The sequence below is a fragment of the Ambystoma mexicanum genome, chromosome 9, assembly GCF_040938575.1.
Source record: "Ambystoma mexicanum isolate Mex_15411 chromosome 9, UKY_AmexF1_1, whole genome shotgun sequence".
In the NCBI taxonomy this organism is placed as follows: domain Eukaryota; kingdom Metazoa; phylum Chordata; class Amphibia; order Caudata; family Ambystomatidae; genus Ambystoma; species Ambystoma mexicanum.
The window spans coordinates 697,462,160-697,484,733 of NC_090931.1; the positions used below are offsets into that span (position 1 = coordinate 697,462,160).

General features: G+C 41.3%; 1 protein-coding gene across 5 annotated transcripts in view; it reads left to right on the forward strand.

Moving 5' to 3' along the window:
- Positions 1 to 22,574, forward strand: part of FASTKD2 (FAST kinase domains 2) — a 461,831-nt gene that overhangs the window by 26,766 nt on the left and 412,491 nt on the right. For all 5 annotated transcript variants that reach the window (XM_069615586.1, XM_069615582.1, XM_069615584.1 and 2 more), the window contains one exon: positions 12,645 to 13,493. In XM_069615586.1, coding sequence (XP_069471687.1) covers positions 12,726 to 13,493 — 768 coding nt within the window. In that variant the 5' untranslated portion in view covers positions 12,645 to 12,725. The remainder of the gene's footprint in view (positions 1 to 12,644; positions 13,494 to 22,574) is intronic.

A 22,574-nucleotide genomic window follows, 5' to 3' on the forward strand; every position in this document is an offset into this window, starting at 1 on the left:
CACGGCCCATAGACCTTAGCCAACCGTGTCTGTGATGGCATTTTCTGTTCTAGTCCTGTGAGCACGGAGCTGCCTCTGCGGTGTCGGAAAAGGCTTGCAACATTCCTCAGCACTGGCTCCTTTGCGGTTAAATGTAAGTGAGATAGACTTTCATATATGTGACTGCAGCATGTCCCCAAGAAGACACTTCCTCGGCCCTATCTGGCATTTCCTTTTTTTTTTTTTTATTTTTTTTTTTTGAAACCATTTTATGGATTTATAAACCAAACATGCAGTGCATATATCAGCAGCGCATTAGTACATTTCTTAGTTACAGTCACTGCTCCCCTCATCCCACCCCCCATCACGAGCCTATTCCTACTCTCACTCTGTACCTGCATCACATGGCAGGTTCTCCTTTTCCGCAGGTTCTGTCTGATCTTTTATTGATCCAAACAACTCCGCTATTATTACTTTCCAGGCCATCAGGGTTCCCGCCTCCTCTCCCCCTAAATTGCTTGCCTCTTGCCATACCATGGTTTCTGCTTCTACCCATTTCTGCAACTCTTTCCACCAAACCTCTACCTGGGGTCTGTGACATGTCTTCCATCCCGTGGCAATCCTCCTTTTTGCGAGCACGTATGCTAGGTCCTTCAGTTTACTAACATGTTTTAGTTTCTGCAATCAGGAGAACCCTCCCTGCAAGCAGGCCCAGACTGTATCTATAATAATCATGACCCCTTTCACCGCCAGTTTCTGCGCTACTCCCTCACCCCCAGAATCGCTTAATCACCGGGCATGACCAAAACATGTGCACCATGCCAGCCTTTTCCTCGTCGCACTTGCGGCATGCTTGTCGTCCTGCTTTTGCAAACCTAGATATCCTCTGAGGTGTCATATATGCTCTGTGCGTAGTATATAGTTGTATCTGTTTTAATCTCGCATTCCTTGACACCTTCTTATGGTACCCCAGGGCTCGTTCACACATCACGTCCTCTATCGGGGCCCCTACTTCCGCTTCCCAGTCCAGCCTTAGTTGCGTTAAGTCCTTCCCAACCTTAGACATCATCATCTCGTACAGTCTAGAGGTCTCGTGCCCCCCATCCGCTATGTCATATATTGTGTCTATGGCAGCATCTGGTTCCTCTTCCAGTACCGTTTCGGGCCACGTTCTTCTAATTCTCTGCATCATTCTGTGATACGTAATGTATTGGCCCGTGTGTAATCCCACTTCTCCCAGTGCTTCAAAATCTACAATGGTACCCTCTCGCCAAATATCTCCCATAGGCACTAGCCCAACTGATTCCCAGTGGTTCCTGATTATCATCCTCAGCTGCTTATCTCCCCCTGCCAGTGCAACTAGTGGTAACTGCGGGGAGCACGGGAATGGGTTCTCCATCAACCGGCATGCTCGGCGCCACATCTTCCACCCAAGTGTCATCATCCTGGGACGCCCTTCCAATTCTGTCTCAGGCAGCCAGATTATCTCTCGCAAGTAAAATGGGGCACAATCGTGTCCAAACAACCTGGATTCAGGGGTCACTTCATCTGAGAGCCATTTGGCGACTTACTGCAGTTGGCTTGCCACATAATAGATCTCAAAATTTGGCAGCTTTATCCCCCCTTTCTCATAAAAGTTCTGCAACTTCCATGGTGCCACTCTATTTCGCGTGCCATGCCACATGAAATCCCTACACATACTGTTCAATTTAGTGAAAAACTTCTTGGGTATCAAATATGGTATATTCCCAAAATAGTGCAGTAGCCTAGGCAAGACCACCATCTTTAGCATTGCCCTACGTCCCATCATTGCTAGGGGCAACTTCATCCAAAATTTCATAAAAATTTCGATTTTTAACAGCTATCTCCGTGTTGTGCCTATGTTCCTCTTCCACTGTATGGTACACGTCTATTCCCAGATAACGGAAAGTACTCGGCGCCCATGGTATTTGTAACACCGGTAACTGTCCCACAGGGATCCCTCTATAACCGCCTAGCGGGAAAATGCTAGATTTGTGAGGATTCACTGCTATACCAGACAACCCCGCATATCTTTCCATCACTTCCAAGATGTACTGAAGATTTTTCTCTGGGTGCCTCAGGCACAGTAGCAAATCGGCCACTAGCAGCCATGGCCACTTGACCGAATCAAAAGCCTTTACTGCGTCTAAGGACACAATAGCCATTTCGCCCTCGTCCTCTCTCCCCAGTTCAACAACCCGTTGGAGACGTCTATGATTATGAGTTATATTCCTGTTCGGGACATAGCCTGTCTGGTAGGGGTGAATTAGTTTGCCAATAACTCTCCGCAATCTGTTTGCCAAGACAGTAGTCAGTATCTTGCTGTCTTGGTTCAACATCGACAAAGGTCTGTAGGAACCACAGCTATGCCCAGACTTATTGGGCTTAGGAAGCAGTATTATAATCGCTTCTCTGAGTTACTCCGGCAGTCGTCCCAGCTCAAACGCTTCATTTAGCATTTCTAATATTGGGGGAAGCACTTCTTCTTTATATACTTTATAAAATTCACTTGGGAATCCGTCGACCCCCGGGGTCTTACTAGTGGGCAGCTGCCTCACCACCTCTAACTCCTCCAAAGTAATCGGTGTGTCCAGCTCCTCTTTCCTCAGCACTTATTTTTGGCAATCCTATGTCCTCCAGTGTTTCTATAGTCGTCCCATGATTATTTCCTGGTTCCATGTAATAATGTCGCCACAAAAATATCGCCGAAAAATGGTTGTTTTTTGTGGCGACATTATTGCATGGAACATGCGGGGGACACCCCCGCAACCCCCAATTTTTTTTTTTTTTTTAAATAATTTTTATTTTTTTTACTTTTTTGTTTTTTTTGCCCCTGTCGCCATATATATGGTCACCCAAATAATATCGCCACAACATTTTCCCGGCGATATTATTTACGGCGACCATATATGTGGCGATATTATTACCTGATACCTATTTTCTCCCTCATCCTCATATAATAACGTATAATAATCCACAAGCTCCTGATTGACTCCCTCTTGGGTATCAGCTACACTGCCATCTTCTCTTTTTATTGTTCTAATCATGGGTCTGGGGGTTTCGCTCTTGTACAACCATGCCAAAAGCCTTCCTGTTTTATCCCCTCCCGCATGCTGTCTATATATTTTGTATAGTTGAGGTTACATAGTCTTTCCCAGTGCCCCGCGCATTTCTGATGCAGTTTAAGTATCAGCTCCATGTCTCCCTCCGTGTTACTTCCTCCTCCTCCCAGTGCCTTTTCCAGTTCCTTTTCTGTTTCTTGTAGGTCAGCCAAGATCCCACCCTGTAGGCCTTTAGATTTAGCAATGGCCATGCCTCCCATAGTGTGCCCGCCGAGTCCACACTACCAGTATTCATCTCGAAGTAGGATATAATCTCTTCCCTCATGTTCTCCCTAAAGAAGGGATCCCTGAGAGCTTCTTCCCGGAGGCGCCATGTCAGAATCCTTGCTCTCGGGGGCCAGTATTGCCATCTGAGGATCAAAGGCGAGTGGTCCGAAAGGACCCTCGCTTTATATTCCACCTGTGTGCTCTCCGTAATCACCTCTGACGTGGCATTTGGTTTAGTCGACACCAGGGTGCACTTTAAAGGCAAATGCTTTGTGCGGCAAAGAATAGGAAGGCAGCTCAGTACACGGCCCCGTTGCCGTGCTACATTAAACAAAGCACACGGAGCAGTCGGAATACATTAGGCACTGGAGTTGGGGCAGTGGTCCAATGTGCCTCCTGAGTAAATGGTCCATATATGCTTTGTGAACAAGCTACATTCGCTTCATCATATTTGTCACTCACCATGCTGGAACTCGGATACTACTGAGGCATTTTACGTGATCCACCCATGCAATTTATTCATGCCGTATTACAGCCACTCCATTTGCAATGTCCAGGTTTCCATAGGTCAATGCCATCTGCGCATGTGAGTTTAGATTTAACTCATATTGGCCACCTGTCTTGAAACTGCTTTTTGTTGGAAACAAGTGGGTTGCTGTGGCGATTGTCAAGATTAACAGTGTACTATCCGGTTCACTTGTAGGTATGCTGGAAATAGATCTGTATGAACAATTCATGAAAAGGCTGACCTGCAAGTATTAACATGCCTTTTGTCTATGACTTTGCTTGGAATTAATACTTTCTGCGTTGGGCTTGGCATTTATCCTCTTGATGCAACAGCAGGCACTCCATTTACAGTCTGATAACGACAAGGATACCAGCTTACCTGTATTACCAGTTATTCTGGAATCTACTCCTTCGGTATCAGGCACTGGACATAGCCTCTAGTTTTGGGCCGTTTCTCTGGTCAAACTCCTTGATTTGAACGCATGGAGCCAAGTGTAAATCACATTGACCATGAGCACCACAAAAACCATTTCTTTATTATATTGTGGCGCCAACATTAGCAAAATGTTTTCAGCAAGATATGGAGAACTACACACGGCCAGCGTCCTCGTGGTTTGAGTGCCATTCTGTATTTCGTATGTTACTACGACATTAGGCAGCTTTACTTATTTTCCCTGTGCGCTAATGTAGTTCTTCATCAATGCTTTAGTCTACATGGAGGTGTCAAGGGGTAAGATGGGTCTGGAAAGCTGCGAAGAACTCTAAGGCCTTCCTTCAGGTGCTACATTGGCTTCTTCTTTCTCATCTAATCGGGTCCTTGTGGAGTCAACAAGATACAAATCCAGCTATTCTTCGTTTTTAATATGCATGATGACGGATTTATAGTTGTTTCAATATTTGTTTTGTGCAGGTGTCGGGCACCATTTTGTGGTGCTGACCTGTCTTGGTGCTTCTTGATTCATATTCGAATGCGAAGTATTGGCTATGTACTATGACAAATGCGTATATCAGAACACCTTGTTACACTGGATGTTTATACTATGGTTTATTGGGTCGTAGGGTCACTGAGAGGTGATGTTTAGAGTAGATATGAGATAATACATATTATATCTGGGTATGATTAGATTTGCCTACATGCCTAAATAATATATGTATGGATGAGGTATGTGTATTAGAAGGTGTGCTACTTTGTTATTGTGCCCACTTCTGACAGGATATCTTCATGTTTGTTAGAAGAACACTACTCTGCATACTCTATCCTGGCGTCTTAATCTCAATGTTTACTGAAGCTTTATATACTGTATGTGCTGAGTTGAGATGAGGGGGGAGGGGGTTCTCCCTGTCTTTGTGGGAACTGGCAACAAACAGTTTGTGAATATTATTGCACTTTGGTTACTTACAATTATAGGTTGTTTGTGGGGCCTCTCGCAGTTGGTCTTGAATGATACATTTGTTGGTATAACTTTGTATATTTAGAAAAACTGTTGCAGACTCACTGACTTTGTGACCGCTGAGTTATTGAATTTGATAGGTTATTTGTGTTAACAAGAAATCTAGTGTTTGTGTTGGGAACCATAATGGAATGGAATGCTAGTTGAAGCCATCATATGCGATTTATTATGTGGTTTGGTAGGGGTTCATGCAGGTGTATTGCTATTTATAGCTTGTCAAAAACCATTTATACTGAGGTTAGTAAATGCTGTGTCATGGTGATTTGGTTAAAAAGAAAGAATTGGATGGGATGAATGATGCCTAATTGATGTGTCCGAGGGTTGATGAGAAATCGTGTGACGGATTGTTATAGACTGATAAGTTCTTGGATTAGGCTTAGTTGAGTGGAGAGTGGCTGAGTATGTATGGGCTGGGTGTGACCTTGAAAGTATAGGCCATATATACAGTACAGTGGGTGAGTAATCTGTGTGTTATAGGAAGGATATGCGTGGACGGTGATGAATGTTAAGGGACTATCAGATTTTGGGTTTAATAATATAGATTTAGGGGTTTATATGTCATTACAATATTTGGGGTAAGGAAGAAGAAGAATGTGTGTGTTGATGAATGTTCACGATGTTGTTAGGTAATTGGTATTAAAGTTTGTGGTGGTATGTTATGAGGTTTTAGTTATAAATATATAGGAGTAAACTTGGTTTGGTATGGTTTAAAGTAGGGTAGGAGATTAGTTTATATGTTATGTACAAGCTGGCCTAGGATGTCTGGTTAGTCTAGTTCTGGATGGATGTTGGTATGTATATACATTTGCTTATCGTAAGCCTGATGGTTGTTGGGCTTCTGGAACTGGTAGATGTGTGTTTTGTGTTGTTTCTTGTGAGCATATGGTTGGGGTTTTATCTTTTATCTTTTATATATATATATATATATATATATATATATACATTTATTTTCTTGTATTTCTTAGGTTGGAAGTTTTTATTTTTCTCTCACAAATGGATTTAGTAAAACATATTTGTATCTGTAGATGGGAATTTAAATGTGTAAAAATGCAAGTAATTCTAATGGTGAGATATTGATCCTTTAAACTTTGTTTCATGGAATGTTAGAGGCATTGGATGTGTGTTTAAAAGAAGGAAGGTTTTGGCACGGATATGGAGGAGTAGAGGGGATGTTGTGTTTCTTCAGGACACTCATTTGAATTAGCAAATTGGTGGTTATTTGTCTAATCATAAATACCCACAGGTGGTATTGAACTATTATGATACTAAATCTAGGGGGGGAGGGGGCAGTGTATTATTCAGGAGGGGACTGTATATCAAAATGGAAAAAATAGTAAAAGATCAAGATGGTCGTATTCTACTCATAGATGTATTACATAATGGAAGGAAACTCACTATTGGGGACAGTATATGCTCCATGTGCTCCAGATATTTTTTTTTCGGTCTTTTAGAGGAGATGGAGGGAGAGGCGATTGTTTTGGCTGGGGATTTTAACTTGGTGATGGATGGTGGGCTAGACAGGAAGTCAGATTGCAGGTATAATAGTGGGAGGTTAGGAGAAGAATTGAAACAGTTGCTTTTAAATATGATCTTGTTGATATTTGGAGGGTTCATCATCTAAGAGATGGAGAATATTCATTTTATTTGACGGTACATAATTCGTATTCTCGGATAGATGTTTTTTTTAATTAGTGTTAAATTAGTTGACCAGGCGTTTAGTTCCAGTATTGGGGAGAGATGTATTTCTGATCATGCGCTAATAGATCTGAAAGCCAACTTGCATACTATTCATAAAAAGAATAACGGATGGAGAATGCAAGCCAATTCCCTTAATGACCCGTTGATTAATGTAGGACTAGATGACTTTGTTCGGAAATATTTTGAGGAAAATAATGGATCAGCAGACGTTAAGATTGTTTGCGACTGTTTTCAGGCTGTTTTGGAGGGTGAATTGATTTGTAGAACGTCACATGCTAAAAAGAGAAAAAAAAGAAAAGATTGAAAGGTTAAAGGAGATTGTGGATTTACAAAGAAGCTGTGTGCAAGTGGAAAAGAATTGCATGAAACATAAATTGAACAAATTAGAAGAGGAATTAAAGATACTTTTGCAATCATAAGCGGGGAAGTGCTTGTTTTATACAAAATAGCTTTTTTGGGAATTTCAAGACAAAAATTTAAGACTTATGGCAAGTAAGCTTAATGGTCTAATGGCGGACAAGTGTTTCATCAATTGAAAATGATGAAGGTGAAGTATTTCATAGGAGTGATGATATTTGTGAAGAGTTTAGACTGTTTTATAAGAGTTATATAAGGAGCAGTTACATCATAAGGAAATAGATTTGCAGTCTTTTTTTGATAAAGTTAACCTTCCAGGACTTCGGGATGACAACAAATTTGATTCTCGAATCTGATAGATGTGGCTGAGGTTACTAATGCAATATTGAAATTGAAAGATGGAAAATCACCAGGGCCAGTATCCCCAATTTTATGTGTTCTCTTAAATGATTTTTTAGAGTCGGGAACAGTATGTGAATCGATGACCGAAGCGATGATTGTCATTCCTATGCCTGATGAGGATCACAAAAAATGCAGTAATTACAGACCTATTTCATTGTTGAATGTGGACTTTAAGATTTTTGCGAAAATATGGGCAAATAGGCTTATGGTAAATATGGGAGATCTGGTGGATGGGTCTCAGGTGGGTTTCATCCCAGGTAGATATGGATATGATAACATCAGGACTGTTTTGAATGTTATTGGGATGCATCATAATAAAAAATCATAGGGAGTCATTGGGTTTTTTGATGCAGAGAAAGCGTTCTACGGGGTTAATTGGAGGTTTTTGAAATACACCTTATTAAAAATGGGCTTTGGACCAGCCTTTATGAAAATGATGAAGTGTATTCATTTTGAGGTTAAAGCAAGGGTGACTGTGAATGGTTTAATTTCGGAGTCTTTTTCATTATCCAAAGGCACGTGACAAGGGTGCCCTCTGTCGCCTTTTTTGTTTGATTTAGCAATTGAACCGTTGGCTGCTTATATTAGGCCATGTGGAGAAATCAAATGTTTGTATATTGGAGGAATAGAGGTTAAAGCTTTGTGTTACGCGGACAACATGTTGGTCCTACTATCTTACCCAGAGCAATGTGGTTTGGTTCTGAGACGGATGTTTGAGGAGGTGGGTAAGATTTCTGGTCATAAAATAAACTCGGACAAGACTGAGATTTTCCCACTGTCTAAAGAGAGTAGTAGAGACATTCTAAAGGTATGGAAGAGCAAATGGTCCCCTGAGTGTGTTAAGTATTCTGGTATATACATCATTGGTGGTTTGAAGAAAATTATGCAATATAATATTGATAAACTCATGGATAAAATTGTGTATCCAATGAGAAGATGGGAAAGACTTAATTTCGCATTATGGGCGAAGATAAATGCAATAAAGATGAGTTTGTTACCAAAAGTGTTATATAAATTCAGTCGATTCCATTATTAATTTCCAGAAAGCAAATTTTGCAAATTGAGACAATTTTTCAATGTTTCCTGTGGTGGTTGGGCAAAAGACAGCGGATTCCAAGATTTATTTTGATGCAGAGTGTGGAAGGAGGTTTTGGTTATCCAGATTTATATAAGTACTGTTGTTTCTGCTCAAGAAGGGAACTTATTATTATACAAATGATGATTTTAAAGGTGCTATCTGGCTGCACATGGAGAGAGAGGTTTGCAGTCCGTATCGTTTAAATAACCTTTATACCATGGGTAATATGTCGGTCAGTAGATTAAAGATAAAGTCAATAGTGGCAACTAGGCAGACCATGCGGTTATGGTTTGGAGAGAATAGTAAGTCAAATGGCTTTAGTGAAGATGCTTCTCTTTGGCATACTGAGATATTGAAATTAAACAGATGCCTGATATGGCAGAATTGGGTTCGGAAGGGGGTTTTGACACTGGGTGATGTATTAGAGATCGTCTTTTGACATTTGAGGAAATGCAGAGGAAATTTTGGCTGCATAAAAGAGAAAGACGAAAATATGTTGAACTGAACTCCCTTATTAATCTCAGGAAAAGTATGGTTGGTAATTCCTTAGGAACCAAACCCGCATTGTGTCAACTGCTTACTGGACAGGAATATTCTGTGCGTACATGCATGAACTTTATGCAATTAGAAAACAAACATGTTGTTGCATGGGAAAATTGAGAACGGTGTGGTCGGATGATCTAAATACGAACTTCACAGATATGGAAGGGTATACTTGGGGTGAGTGGCAATGTGGGTACTGATCTGAACTTGCGTCTGATTAGACAAAGTAGTAGGTAGGGTGTACTGGACACCAGTTAAAATGTATAAACTGTGGCTACAAACTGATAATTTATGTTGGGGGTGTGGAAATGAAGTGGGTATCCTTCTACACCTTCTCTGGAGTTGCTCAAGAGTTCGATATTTTTAGAATGATGTGATTGATAGGATTAATTTGATTTTGGATGTAGTTTTACAGAGATCCGGTGGGAATATTATCTTACTTCTACATCGAGATAGGTGTAAACGTTCTTTGAAATCTAGCAATTGGATAGATGAGGCTTTATTAATGGCCATGAGACTGATCCTTCGGGTTTGGAAAACTAGGAAGGAGCCAACAGTCGAAGACTGGTTGGTTGATTTACGCATTTTATCGAATTTCGAAAAGCTCTCCTTTAAGGTAAAAGACAAAGAAGAGGTAAACAATCTATTTTGGGGACCATTCAATGCCTTGTATGATAGATTATATATGGGCTTTGGATAAATGTAAGGAGTGGGTATAATATATATAAAATTAAAATCATGTTTTTTTCTTTTTCTATTTTATTCACTGTTCTACTTTGGGGATCTGGGGGGGGGTTGGTCTGGGGTTTGTGTGGTGTTGGTGTTTGTGTGTGTCGTGTATTGGATTTTCTTTTTTTTTACTATTGTATTTTGCTCTTTTATTGTCTGCATAAATTAAAGGTTTTTTAGTATGTCTGGGGGTTACTTGATTGTGATGTTTGTTTATTGATATGCAATTTAGTTGAATGATTTGGAATTGTTTTATTTGGTTTGCTATTCATTTCTGTATTATACTGTTATGTAATCTATTTGTTGACATACTAATAAAAAGATGTTAAAAAAAAAAAGATGGGTGAACACTAACTCTGAAATTGGTTATCACAATGTCCCCTTTCTATGTCGATGGTCAAAATAGTTTAGATGTATAAATGGAGAACAAAATGGTGGCTGTGAGAGATTGCCATTAGACCCACAGCACGAGATATCATGTAGAAAAGCAGGTAAGCAATGTGCTAACACAGTAACCGATGCTAATTATAAAACAAAAATGCAGATACAATGTTGTCTGTGTATAAATACAGAAGTTACACATTAAGTGTCACAATTCACAGCTTCAATGCCAAGAAACAACTGATAAGGGTGAATAAGAAACCAAATTCTTTGATTAAAAAAATCTTTTACTATTGGAAGACCATCACATATATGTAGAAAGTCGCTACAGTGGACACATTTGAGGTAATAATAAATTAAAGAATATTTCCATAGTATAAACCATATTTTATTACCAATGAGTAAAATGGAATAAAATGACACAATTTTCTTTTTTTTCCCCCTATGATTGATTATCTTGGGGTAGTACCAAGATGATTGACAGTGATTTACAGATGTGAAAAAGTATATAAAAGCATGCAACTAAAAGTCGGGTACATTAGAAGTGCCCTGAAGGAGCTCACCTTAGACCCTTTAAAATAGATAGATGTAATGCAGGGTTCGAAATTGAGGGGAGCTGGGAGCTATATAGCTCCTGCATGTAGCCTAGAAGAGACTGGTTTGTTTGGCACCAAGAGCTACCTTTGGCTCCACAGGCCAACTGATGCCAAACAACACATCTATGTGAATGTAACTCTGTGCATTTGGGACAATCTATAAATAAACCGGTGGGCACATCTATACAATATTTGAAACCTAAAGGGTGCTAAGTAATGGCAAAAGTCTAGGTTCCCATCTTATGTGGAAGTTAGATTTTTGGAACGCTATGTACTACCTCCTGGTTCCCCAGTAGTAGCTCAGTCACTGGTTAATGCATGATACCCAGGAGCTGCTTTTAGTTCCAGTTTATGCAATCTTAATTTCAGCCCTACTTTATAGATTGAAACATATGTTGGCAAACTGACAATTCAGACAGTTAATCTTGGCTTCCACGTATTATTGACAATAAACGATACACATAACATTTAGTTTTGATACATAGTTTTGCATAAACTGTTTGGTAAAAATTAAAGTACTATTGGTTGCTATGGAACACCATACATATGTGTATATATACTAGTGGTGCCACCCGGCGTTGCACGTGTCTGTAGCTGACCTGCACGTGGGGGTCTGCTATAGCCTTGTGTATGTTTTTATTGTGTCATAACTTCCTATATTTTTTTTTTTTTTTAAATATCGCAAAATTAGCAATTTCCTGAAATGGCCTGTACTGATGGCACAGGGCCGGACGTTGCCCTGTGCAGGGCGATTGGGTGAGAGTTCACTTTCGCCAGTACACCCCAGACTGGTATGCCGATCGTGCGCCAACATTTCAGCCCACCAAATGTTATAGTGCTGGAACCAACCCCGAACATACAAACACACTTTCACAAATGTATAAATGGAAGATAAATATATATATTATTTGTGGTAATGTGAAACCAAGGAAAAAGAAGAATTTGTGCTTGGGTTAAGAATATTTAAGGAAAACAAGATGTTTCCTTGGATATAGTTATGGATATACAAAGAGTATTCAAGTTTAACATGATTAATGATTTGTTGAAATGTGATATAACCATTTTGATTTTGGTCAAAATGAATCTAAAAAAATGATATGATCTAAATACTTAAAGTAATAATTTGTTGCGTGACTTGTCTGTTACTTATCAAGAAGTTAGGATGTTAGCCATTGTTAGAAAGTTTTAAAATATGGACAAGATAGGCCATGACAAATGTGTTTTGCTTGCTTTTTGTTGATTTCTTTGGAACTTTTCTTTTATATTATTTTTCCTTTTTAATTTCCACTTGGCTGTTGATACATGGGTAATAAATCAGGAAAGGCAGCGTGTGTTATTGCCTCTTTGTATTTTTGAAAAATGTATTCGCCATTCTATTTTGAAGGGTCATGTAGAAAGAATTAAACACGTTACCCTTTTTAGACAAAATGTATATAGTTAAAGAATGCCGTCCAATTTGACAAAAAAAGTGAAAACGGGGAGAAAGAAATTTACTTAAAGTACATATCAAAACAGGTTCTTGTTTCTAATGGTCTAAAAAATGTTAATGAACTTTCTGATTTGTATTTTGCAGGAAAAAGATGATCCGTATTTCCGTAGAGCAGCACTTCATTTCTAACATAGTAATACGAATTCTTAGTTACATGTCGGCAAAATGACAAGTGGTGCAACACGTTCCCTGATCAGGGCTGTCGGGCAAGTCCAGAAAGGTGGTCTTTCACTCGGAGGCAGAGTACCTGACATTAATGGAAACCTTTCTGCTCCTGGAATCAAAAGACAACTACATACATTCAATAATGTGAAATCACTGACCCAATTGTTGAGTCCTCTTATCCACAAGCCATCTTCATCATTCCGGTTTTTGTATCGAGAGACACCAGACAGTGATGTACAAGACGGAACAGAACGAGGCACAAGTGTGAAAGATGAGCTTGATGACCAACTTTGTATTCCTCCTGGAGCGTCTTTTGATTCTGAAAAAACAAATCTTTATCACCCCAGAAGACGCCAAAGGCGAGGATTCACAGACTCTTGGGAAGACAGCAGAAGCCTCAGCGAGGCATCGGATCATCATGGCGTGAAAGAAAATCTACAGTGGCACGATTTTAATGGTGCCCTGCAAAAGTGTACTTCTCCATCTGATGTGCTGGACCTCACAGCGACCTATTCCCTAACCTGGAAACAGAATAGCACTTGTCTCACCACCATGTGGGATTCCATTAAGAAGATGTCTGAGGAGAAGAAGTGGCATGAGCGTAAGCTGATGTTTGAGCATCCAGCCTTTATACATCTGTGCCTTCGTGTCACCCAGGAAGCCAGCAGGATGAACTCCAGTGATCTGGCATACAGTACGCTTGCGCTGCTGAAGCTAAAAGTGTCTCAACGGGCAAGGGTGATTGAAACTCTGCTCAGACATTGCCAGGTAAGATATTTACAAAGGCGATATGTTCGTAAACTTTCAGACAGCTCCACTATTTGGGCTTCCCTTTTAGTTATTCATGCATAGTATCCATGTTGAGTGCCAGGAAACATTAGTAGCAAGTTTAGTAGCTTAAGACACACCAAAACATCAATGACACACATTCAAATTCTTTTTTTTAAACATATCAGGCTTTTCAATAAAAAGCCTTATATCTTGCGTGCTTCATTATCTGGCATAATTTATTTCAAGGAAAGCCCAATGTTTCTTGCACAACTTGTTGTTATAATGTAAATAAAATCAGTTTAATCTATTAAATTGCACAATACAATTGGAGTGATGTCTCTGGTCTGCTAAACCATGTAAGTGAAAAATGTTTGTCTTCCAAGCTGGCCATATCCACCCAGTAACATTTTTCACCTTCTCCCTCCCGCTGCTATTTCTCTCCTCCACTCACTCTTTTATTGTGGTAAAGTGGTGCCCGCTTCTATTGAAGGTCCTTTCTACTCTTGAATCACAGCTGTTTCTTAGTGGCGTAAGGCGGATAGATCTTTTATTGTGAGTGCTACAGTCAGTGCAAGATATCTTCTACCCAAAAATCACCATAACGTTATGACGGCTGTAAATAGTCACTCGCAACTAGGCAATGCATCATACTTGGCTAAAAACATGAGGAATTGTATTAGTTCAAGGTGGACCTGAGAATTTCCAGTTTGCTAAATTGTGTATAACTTGTCTGCGTTTCTCTCCTCTTCCTTGAGTTAAGAAGCTTTTAACAAGTCCGAACTCCCACTATAGGTTTCAGAGTTGCTGGTTAAGTTCAATGTTCAGTCATATTTAGTCTGAAGTTCTAGGTTCTCCTTTATACAGCAGATGTGTTAACTAGAACCCTGTAGTTTTAAAGGGGGCCTCACACTGGGCAAAGTATGGTTTGAGATACCTTATTGAAATCCGTAATTGACAACCCATCTCAAACAATGAATTCCCATGCAAAGCGTGAAGGACACCTATTTTGGTGTAATGGGTCGGGTGGTGTTAGTTAAGTATTGGCATTAGCAATATTAACGTTTGTTCTCTGGTTTCAGAAAGTCATGCAAATGTGTTAAAACATAATTTAAAAAAAGCAATAAATGGGAAAACTTAAAAATGTTACATTGCACCTCCACGCCAAATCTTTTATGATTTTAAAATGATTGAGCGCAAACCTTGAAAAGGAATCCCATATTGTCCATGTATAGCATAAAGTGACTTCAATTATTTTATTTTATTGTTTTGCTTTTCCCCTTTTCTAGGAATCCATTTCTAGTCCTCACATCTGCTAGACATATTCAAATGTCTTCCCCCTTCATTCAGAGTGACCAGGTATTTCCACATTTCAGTAGCTATTTATTAAAATAGGGCTGCTCTATTTCCTATGCTCAGCCCTCCATTCTGGAGGCACAAATGACATGTAGATGTGGCGGTCACGTGTGAGCAGTGGAAAGGGTGGTGCAAGAGACTGTTGGAGCCAGCAAATTATGTCGCTCCACAATGCTGTCTCCGCAAGCGGCGTATGGGAGATTTTTCCTAACCCCCATTTCACCTTTCCGCATTCCCACTGGCCCACATACACACACTAGAGATGTTCAAGGCAAAAGGTTTAAACGAAACATTTGCCAACAAGAGCAGGCCATAAACCCAAATCTCATGCTCGACCTAGATCGCCTTGGGAGAACAATCACATTTTGCAGAAAATGACTCCTGCTTGGCGCCAAGCGATGACTAGTGCAGGAACTTCAGGAATATAGGGTGCAGAAGATATGATCCAGCTGTCCCTTCTGTATCAGAGGCAAAAAGCACTTCAGTCGGTTCTTTTTTGGTCCGTTGAGAGGCAGTGCTTCGCCATTGGATTCCTTGGAGCGCTTAAGATGGTGGTGCAGAGCTTTCTCGAGCAGCAGACCTTCTAGGTAAGTAGGTTTGTGTTCCAGCAGCAGTACAAGGAGTGTGTCTAAGGGGTCTTCTTTTATTTCCATGGGGAAGAATCTCTCCATCGCAAAACCAGGCTACATTTCAACATTTTCCAGCCAGACCGACCTTCAAATATGGTAGCCCCAAGAATTTAGGGATCCCACCCAGGGCCAAATGCACATTCTCCCCAAATGGTTATTGCCATATGCCCGCCAAAAATGGTTTCGGCGGTACAGTCCCACCTTAGAAAAACAGACATCCTGATTATAACTTAAAATTCACACTCCCCTTTGTGATCCCTCAGGATTTTGCAGTGAACAAAGACGCAATCCAATTTAGGTACCTGGAGGAGTGGGTAAAAAGGACCCTTCTAGACAAAATGGCACCATTTTGGAGACCATTCAGGAAAAAGTACAGCGGCTACTAGCCTAGCCATATAAAGAACAGGGAGGATACATCCACTCTGGGGCCCATTTGGGTAACCCTGTGTCACAAGTCTCTCCCCTTCTCACCTGTCTGTATCGTTTACTCGTGATCTTTGGAGATGTCTTCTTTCGAAAAGTTCGGGATCTATATAACCCCGTGCGTAGGTCCTCGGATTCCAGTGTGTGGTTCGTAACCCAACTCCAGGATACGTTCAGATGTCGGAGACCAGGAATAACGAGGTTCGCACTCTGAGACCCGAATGCGATAGAAATCCAGGATATGCAAGGCAAGGATAAGGAAGGAAGGAAGAAGAGTAATTCAGGGAACCGGGAATCAAAAGTAAGCGCTGAACGACCTCCGGCAACGCACGTCCGACTACTGCAAGCGGTAGCGTTGAGCCGGCGGGGGCGTGTCTGCTTTGTAGAGCGTGTAACGCTGAGACTGGCAAACAGCGTTCAGCGGCCATGTTGGGAGGACTACTGAATTCAGACCCCTATGGGTCAGGGACCACGAAGTCCAGAAGGGACGCAAACAGCGGTTCATGACACCCTGCCTGAAAGCCTTAAGCTAGGGTACAAACATCCAGAACCACTAGAGGCTTTAGATTAAGCCCGGCTAAGAGGCAAATGGAGTCGTAAAACAAACAATCCAGCATAAGTGAAGTGAGCCCAGATCAGGTAAAACCTAAATTTCCAGGTCGGAAAAGCAGAGTTGTATGAAATGAGTCTGCAAGGAACAGGAGGAGATGAGCTGTGTTACACAGACCCTGGAGTTTAAGGGAGGGGCATGAAGGAGGAAGTTAAAACTGCAAGGGAGCAGCTGAGTTGAGAAGGGAAAGATCAAGATGGAGGAAGGACTGCAAATGAGAGGTTGGAGCCGGAGGAGGATCGGGTCAAGGAGGAGCAGGAAATCATAGGAATGAGGAAGAGGTTAGCTTTGTGAGAGAGCAAATAAAAGAAAATAATGGGAACCTAAGGAAGGTGGTGCATTGAAGGATTCAAAGGCCGAGGGAGGCAATCCAATCTCTGGGGTGGTATAGGAGTACCCCTGACCAGAACTTGCTGAGGATTCTGATCCTGGATAATCCAAAAGCCAGAACCAAAAAGGACGAAGAAGGTGGATTAATCCTGGCTAGGCCCAGGTATCCGGATCTGAGGCTGCCACTGGAGGAGACGCACAAACCCTGAGAACTAAAGGGTACTGATAAGGGAGATGGAAAAGGATATTGTTTGTTTTCTATTATACCTGTGAGTTGACGGGAATAATCTGGCGGTGGTTTACAGAAGGCCATAGTTCTACTGTGTATTGGTGAAACAAGAGCAAGTTATGGGCTCCTGAGGACTGTGAGGCTGTAGTGCGCTCCCTAGGAATATGAGCCTATGGTGGGAATCTGAGGAACCTGAAGTTCTGGGCTCTTGATCTATCTAATCCTGAGACCCGTTCTGGACCCTACAAACAATCAGTGGTTGGATTGTGTGGTAATAATGACTTAAACCTGAAAATCCACCTTGTACAGAATGGTAGGAAATCAACTTTTACCTAATGCTGAGCTATGTGAGGGGTCCGAAACGAGAGACGTACACAAAGGTAAAGCTTTTCTCAAAGTTTGCCATTTATTTACATTAAAAAGGTGGTTTGATCCCTAACCTAATAGAGAAATCCATTCCTAGCAAACTAAAAAGTGACCTAATGTCCAAAATATCTTTGGTCCTCACGTAAATACATAAGATAAAATCATACATGGAAAATATGGCTGACTTTTGGTTCAACAAAAAACAGTTTAACAATTCAAACTCGAATGTTCTCCTTATGACCAGGGTAGTATTCCCTTCCCCTGGATTAATTCAGTAATTCTTGGATAACGATTGTTTCAGCAAAGTTCTGTTCAAGAATAGAAACGTCTTTTTTTCAACCAGTGTCTTTCTTGAAGAAACAGTAAATGTCCTTTTCACCACAGCTGGTTGACACTTCAAACAACTCAATGTCTTCCACAATATTTTCATATTGCACTTTCTTCAAAAGAAATTTCATCTTATCAAAATAAAACCTCACTCTTTCTTAATACCTCTTCTTGCGCACACAACACTTTTTGTCAGGATAGCAAACTAACTTGCTTCAGTGATGATACTACTTTTCAACCATTGATAAAATACATGAGTTCTCTTAAAGGGATGGTCTAGTAAAAAACTTTATTTAAAAAATAGATGGGCAACATAAAAAAAAAAATACTAGCATTCTCCGTTTTAAAACTTCCTATGTAAAATTTTGAGCTATTCAAGCTCAAAATTCTCAAAAGCAAGCACCATTGGCGCATCCATTTTGTGAAATGGAGGCCCTCCTGTGCTGGCTTTTGCGGCACTAATGAAGGAAAAGCCAGTCAGCTGTAGTAAACAAAGGCTACCGCTGGGTGGCTTTCCCTTCATTAGTGCTGTAGGCGGAGGACGGGGACCGGAGACCAGAGCAGGAAAGCTGCAGCTGAATCTCGGTAAGTGCTATTTATTTTTTTTAAAAAAATGAGCACTAGCTGCGTTTTTTTTTCTACGTTTTCCGGGCTGGAGGAGCCCGGAAAACCTAGAAATAAAACCGCAGCTTTAAAAACGTATTTATGTTTGCGGTCGCTTTTGAAGAGAGTCCGGCTCTGAGGAGCCTGAGAAACTTGGAAAGAAAAACCACAGCGTTTTCCAACACAACCGCGTGTGTTTCTGCCTGCTGTGGCTATCACTTTGGGTCTCCGGTGCTCCCAGGGGAGCCAGAGAGCCCCAAATGGTAAAGCAGATTCGGGCAGAAACAACGCGGTTGTGTTGGAACCTGAGAAACTTGGAAAGATAAACTGCAGCGTTTTCCAACACAATATCGTTGTATTTATGTTTGCGGTCGCTTCAAAAGCAACCGCAAACATAAATACAACGTTTTTAAAGCTGCAGTTTTATTTCTAAGTTTTCCGGGCTCCTCCAGCCCGGAAAACTTAGAAAAAAAAACGCAGCTAGTGCTTATTTTAAAAAAAAAATAAATAGCACTTACCGAGATTCAGCTGCAGCTTTCCTGCTCTGGTCTCCGGTCCCCGACCTCCGCCTACAGCACTAATGAAGGGAAAGCCACCCAGCGGTAGCCTTTGTTTACTACAGCTGGCTGGTTTTTCCTTCATTAGTGCCGCAAAAGCAAAAGCCAGCACAGGAGGGCCTCCATTTCACAAAATGGATGCGCCCATGTGCTTGCTTTTGCGAATTTTGAGCTTGAATAGCTCAATTTTACATAGGAAGTTTTAAAACGGAGAATGCTAGTATTTTTTTTTTTTTTATGTTGCCTATCTATTTTTTAAATAAACATTTTTACTAGACCATCCCTTTAATGCATCAAGATGTTCTTTTCATAACTCTTTCAACCACTGATATCAAACCATCATCTTCTTTTCTTGGTCCACTCTCCTGCCAGGACAAACCACTAGATGCCCTTTCCCGGTATACTCGCCTGCCAGGAAGAACACTAATTTCAAACTTGATGGCAATATTGATCCCAAGATTATCCACACCAGTCTTTCTTGGAAGAAGGTTTAACCACCAACTGTCTCCTCTTATAGCCTCTGGTCTCTTGACATCTTCCATAAACTGAGAACAACATGCACAAGAATTATTAAAGGGTCTCTTAATAAATTCTCGAAAGCCTTCTGACTAACAGCAGTTTGGGTTGCAAGATTCCTCCAATTGAGGAAGAGTTGCGCCCTTGTCGCTATAGTCTGATTTCGTAGTCACTTGGCAGTTGGCAAGGTGGAATGTATGTTTCCCGAAAAGTATGTCTCTCAAAAGGGGACTTATACTTTGGTTGCTTTAAAGGTTTCTGACAACTTCTTGGCTGATGGTATTGCTGGTTATGAGCTTTTCCAGTGATTGTCTTTATCTGGTCTGCCTGTAACCTTTTGGCTGTAGGTAATGTTGGGTAGCTGCTTCTTGACTGTGGGCAGCACTGATTATAACCTTTACCCTTTCTTATTCCCTTAAGAAGGAACTTCCTTCTTTGCCACTTAGCTTCATTTTTCTGTAATTACTTTTTATTCATTAAATACTTTCTGCTTGGATTTGTTACATGTTTGGTATTCAAAAGCATTTATATGCGTCAGCTTTTGTACACAGAGCACCCTAGGGTCTGCATTCACACTCTACCAACCCACTTGTTCTTTGCAGCAACTCCCTCTGGTTGACCGGCCTGGCGGCAGTGCTTCTGCAGCCAGTCTGTATTCTCCCCCCGCTTCTGCGAGCCTCTGCTTGGTTGTGCAGCAGTATCCCAGAGCCATGACCACTCCGTTGATCTTCCATGGCTTTCTCGGTCTGCCACACGCTGCTTTGCGTACATGTGTCCTTCTCAGCTGGTCTTCCTTTTTAGTTTGCGATCTTCTGCTGCGCATACTTGGCAGTTTTTCTAGTTTTCACCCATTGGGGTGACTTCTACTGGCGGGCTTCTCTCCGTGGCTGCTCCTCAGATGGCTTGAGCTTCCTCTGCCTCGCCTTCCGCACGGCCATGAACTGCTTCCTCTGCCTCATCTTCATGAAAAACACAGCTGGGTCTCATCCTGGCTTTTAAATATCCCGCTCAGGTGTTTGCTCGGTAATGAATAGACCGCACCTTTTGGATATTCACTGTTCTGAGTTCCTGTTATCTCTGAGCGCCTCTTTTTCGTCCCAGTACTTTTTGCATGGAAAAATAGGTAACTTTAAGTTGATTTCCCTGAAATGATTTTTTTTCTATGAACTGAGAGATTTTATAGGAAGGGGTGGTTGGGGAGGGAGTTTGCAATTTCTCATTCAGATGATTTTTTTCTCAGTAAGGCCAAATTGTGGTAATTCACCTTAAAGTCTTTGAGTCTCTGAGGTACCAATGGTATTCTATTTAACTGTCTTTTTATAACCGGTTCTTTGCACATTGGTATTGATACTTTGACACTTGCCATCACATTTCTGGGAATTATTTCATCTTCCGCCGAAAAAGATTAACACTGTCTCTCCTAGTGGAGTCATCATTTTCCCCTTGATGGCTGTCTCCTCCCATGTGATCCTCCCCGCCACCCCCAGCCGCCCCCGGACCCTCTCTTGACACCACCCCCAGGGTTAGGATCAGGTAACAGCTGCCTTCCCCATGCCACATGGGAGGAGACTTAAGCCTGTGGTTTAGTGATGACTCCGCAGGATTCATCACAGCTACCAAGCCCCCAGAAAGGCCAACGTTTACCACACACCACAGAAGGGTTGATGATCTTTGAGAATTTTCAGAAACTGTAAGTAACTTTGTTTGAAACATACACGTGATTCATCCATCCCCTCTCACTTGTCTTATTGAACCCCTGCAATATTTCCTGAAGACGCAACCTTGTTTTGTTATAGCCACGCTGTGGTGGCCTTCTAGTCTTTCTTCAAACTCTGTTTTTGTCCTGAATAACGCATTGTAATTTGAAACCTAGTCTAGTGAATTCCATCAATTCCTTTGCCTGTGGCATGGGCCCGATGGTACCCTTTTATATCTTGTAGTAGACATCCAGGGAACTTTCTTACACCATAAGATCTGCTTGCACCAGGCAAGTTTCATACTTCTTTTGTCTGGGTAATTAAGGAGGTCTTAACAAGATAATCCTGAATTCTGAGGTCCCAGCTGTTATTAAAATCACTGACATATGACGGTGATTCTGCATGAGCAAAGTTGCTCTGGCAGCTCCCATATTTCTTAGTAGGAAGCCGGATTTCTTTTATGGACTTGGAAGGATTCAAAAAGCTTTACTCTTAAACGTAGGTCTTGGCATTCAGGTGGTGCTTGATTAGAAAGTAATTGTCTTGCTTATTATGCATTGATTTACAACATCCTCTTGTGATATATTTAGCAAAGGGAAAGCTGTAGCATGAGCTTTTCAGAATACAAGTGTCAATCCAGAGGTTTCAACTTTTGCTTTGCTTGACTTGGAGCTGGTACAGGTCTAATGGGCTTTGATACCGACATTGGCTTTTCCAGTCTAAATGTTATAATTTTTCTTGTTTTATAATTGGGTTCTGTACAGAATCGTGGTGTTTTAGCTTCAGGCTTTTATCAATGGCAGGATAGCATTTAGGTTTGACAATCCTAGAAATATTTTAGTAAGGCTCCCTTGAAGGCAACAGCTTTTGTTCTTACTGGTTTTTCAGACATTTTCCTGCCCGGCGTTACAGGGTGAAACAGCCGTGAGTCGTTGATTGTCCGTTTTTAAAAGCCGAGCTAAGACTATGGTACCAACGAAATCAACCATTTTTATAGGTCTTTCAGGAGTGCCGTAGCAAGAACATTGCTTCCTATATCCAACAGTGCTCATTATTTATTGTCCCTAGGATCACCCCTACCACCGTTCTTGCGAAACAATGTTTAATAGGCTTCTATGCCAGGCATCTGGAAGGAATGGGACGAAATTACCTAACCCAAATTACTGACCTCACCAAAAGACCTGAAACACACACCACGAAAAGTTCTAACTACCAAAAGTTCGAACTTTTTTGTGATGTGTGTTTGGGTCTTTTTGTGAGGTCGGTCAAAAAAGGCTTTGGGGGTGTCCCCCCGCAATACCCCACTCACCATACAGTGAGTGGGTGTTGGGAGGGGGGGGGGGGGAGATAGGGGGAACACACCCACAGCTACCAACAAAAAAAATCAAAAAATAAAATAAAAAGGACCCTGTGGCGCCGGTTCCCGATCATGGAATTG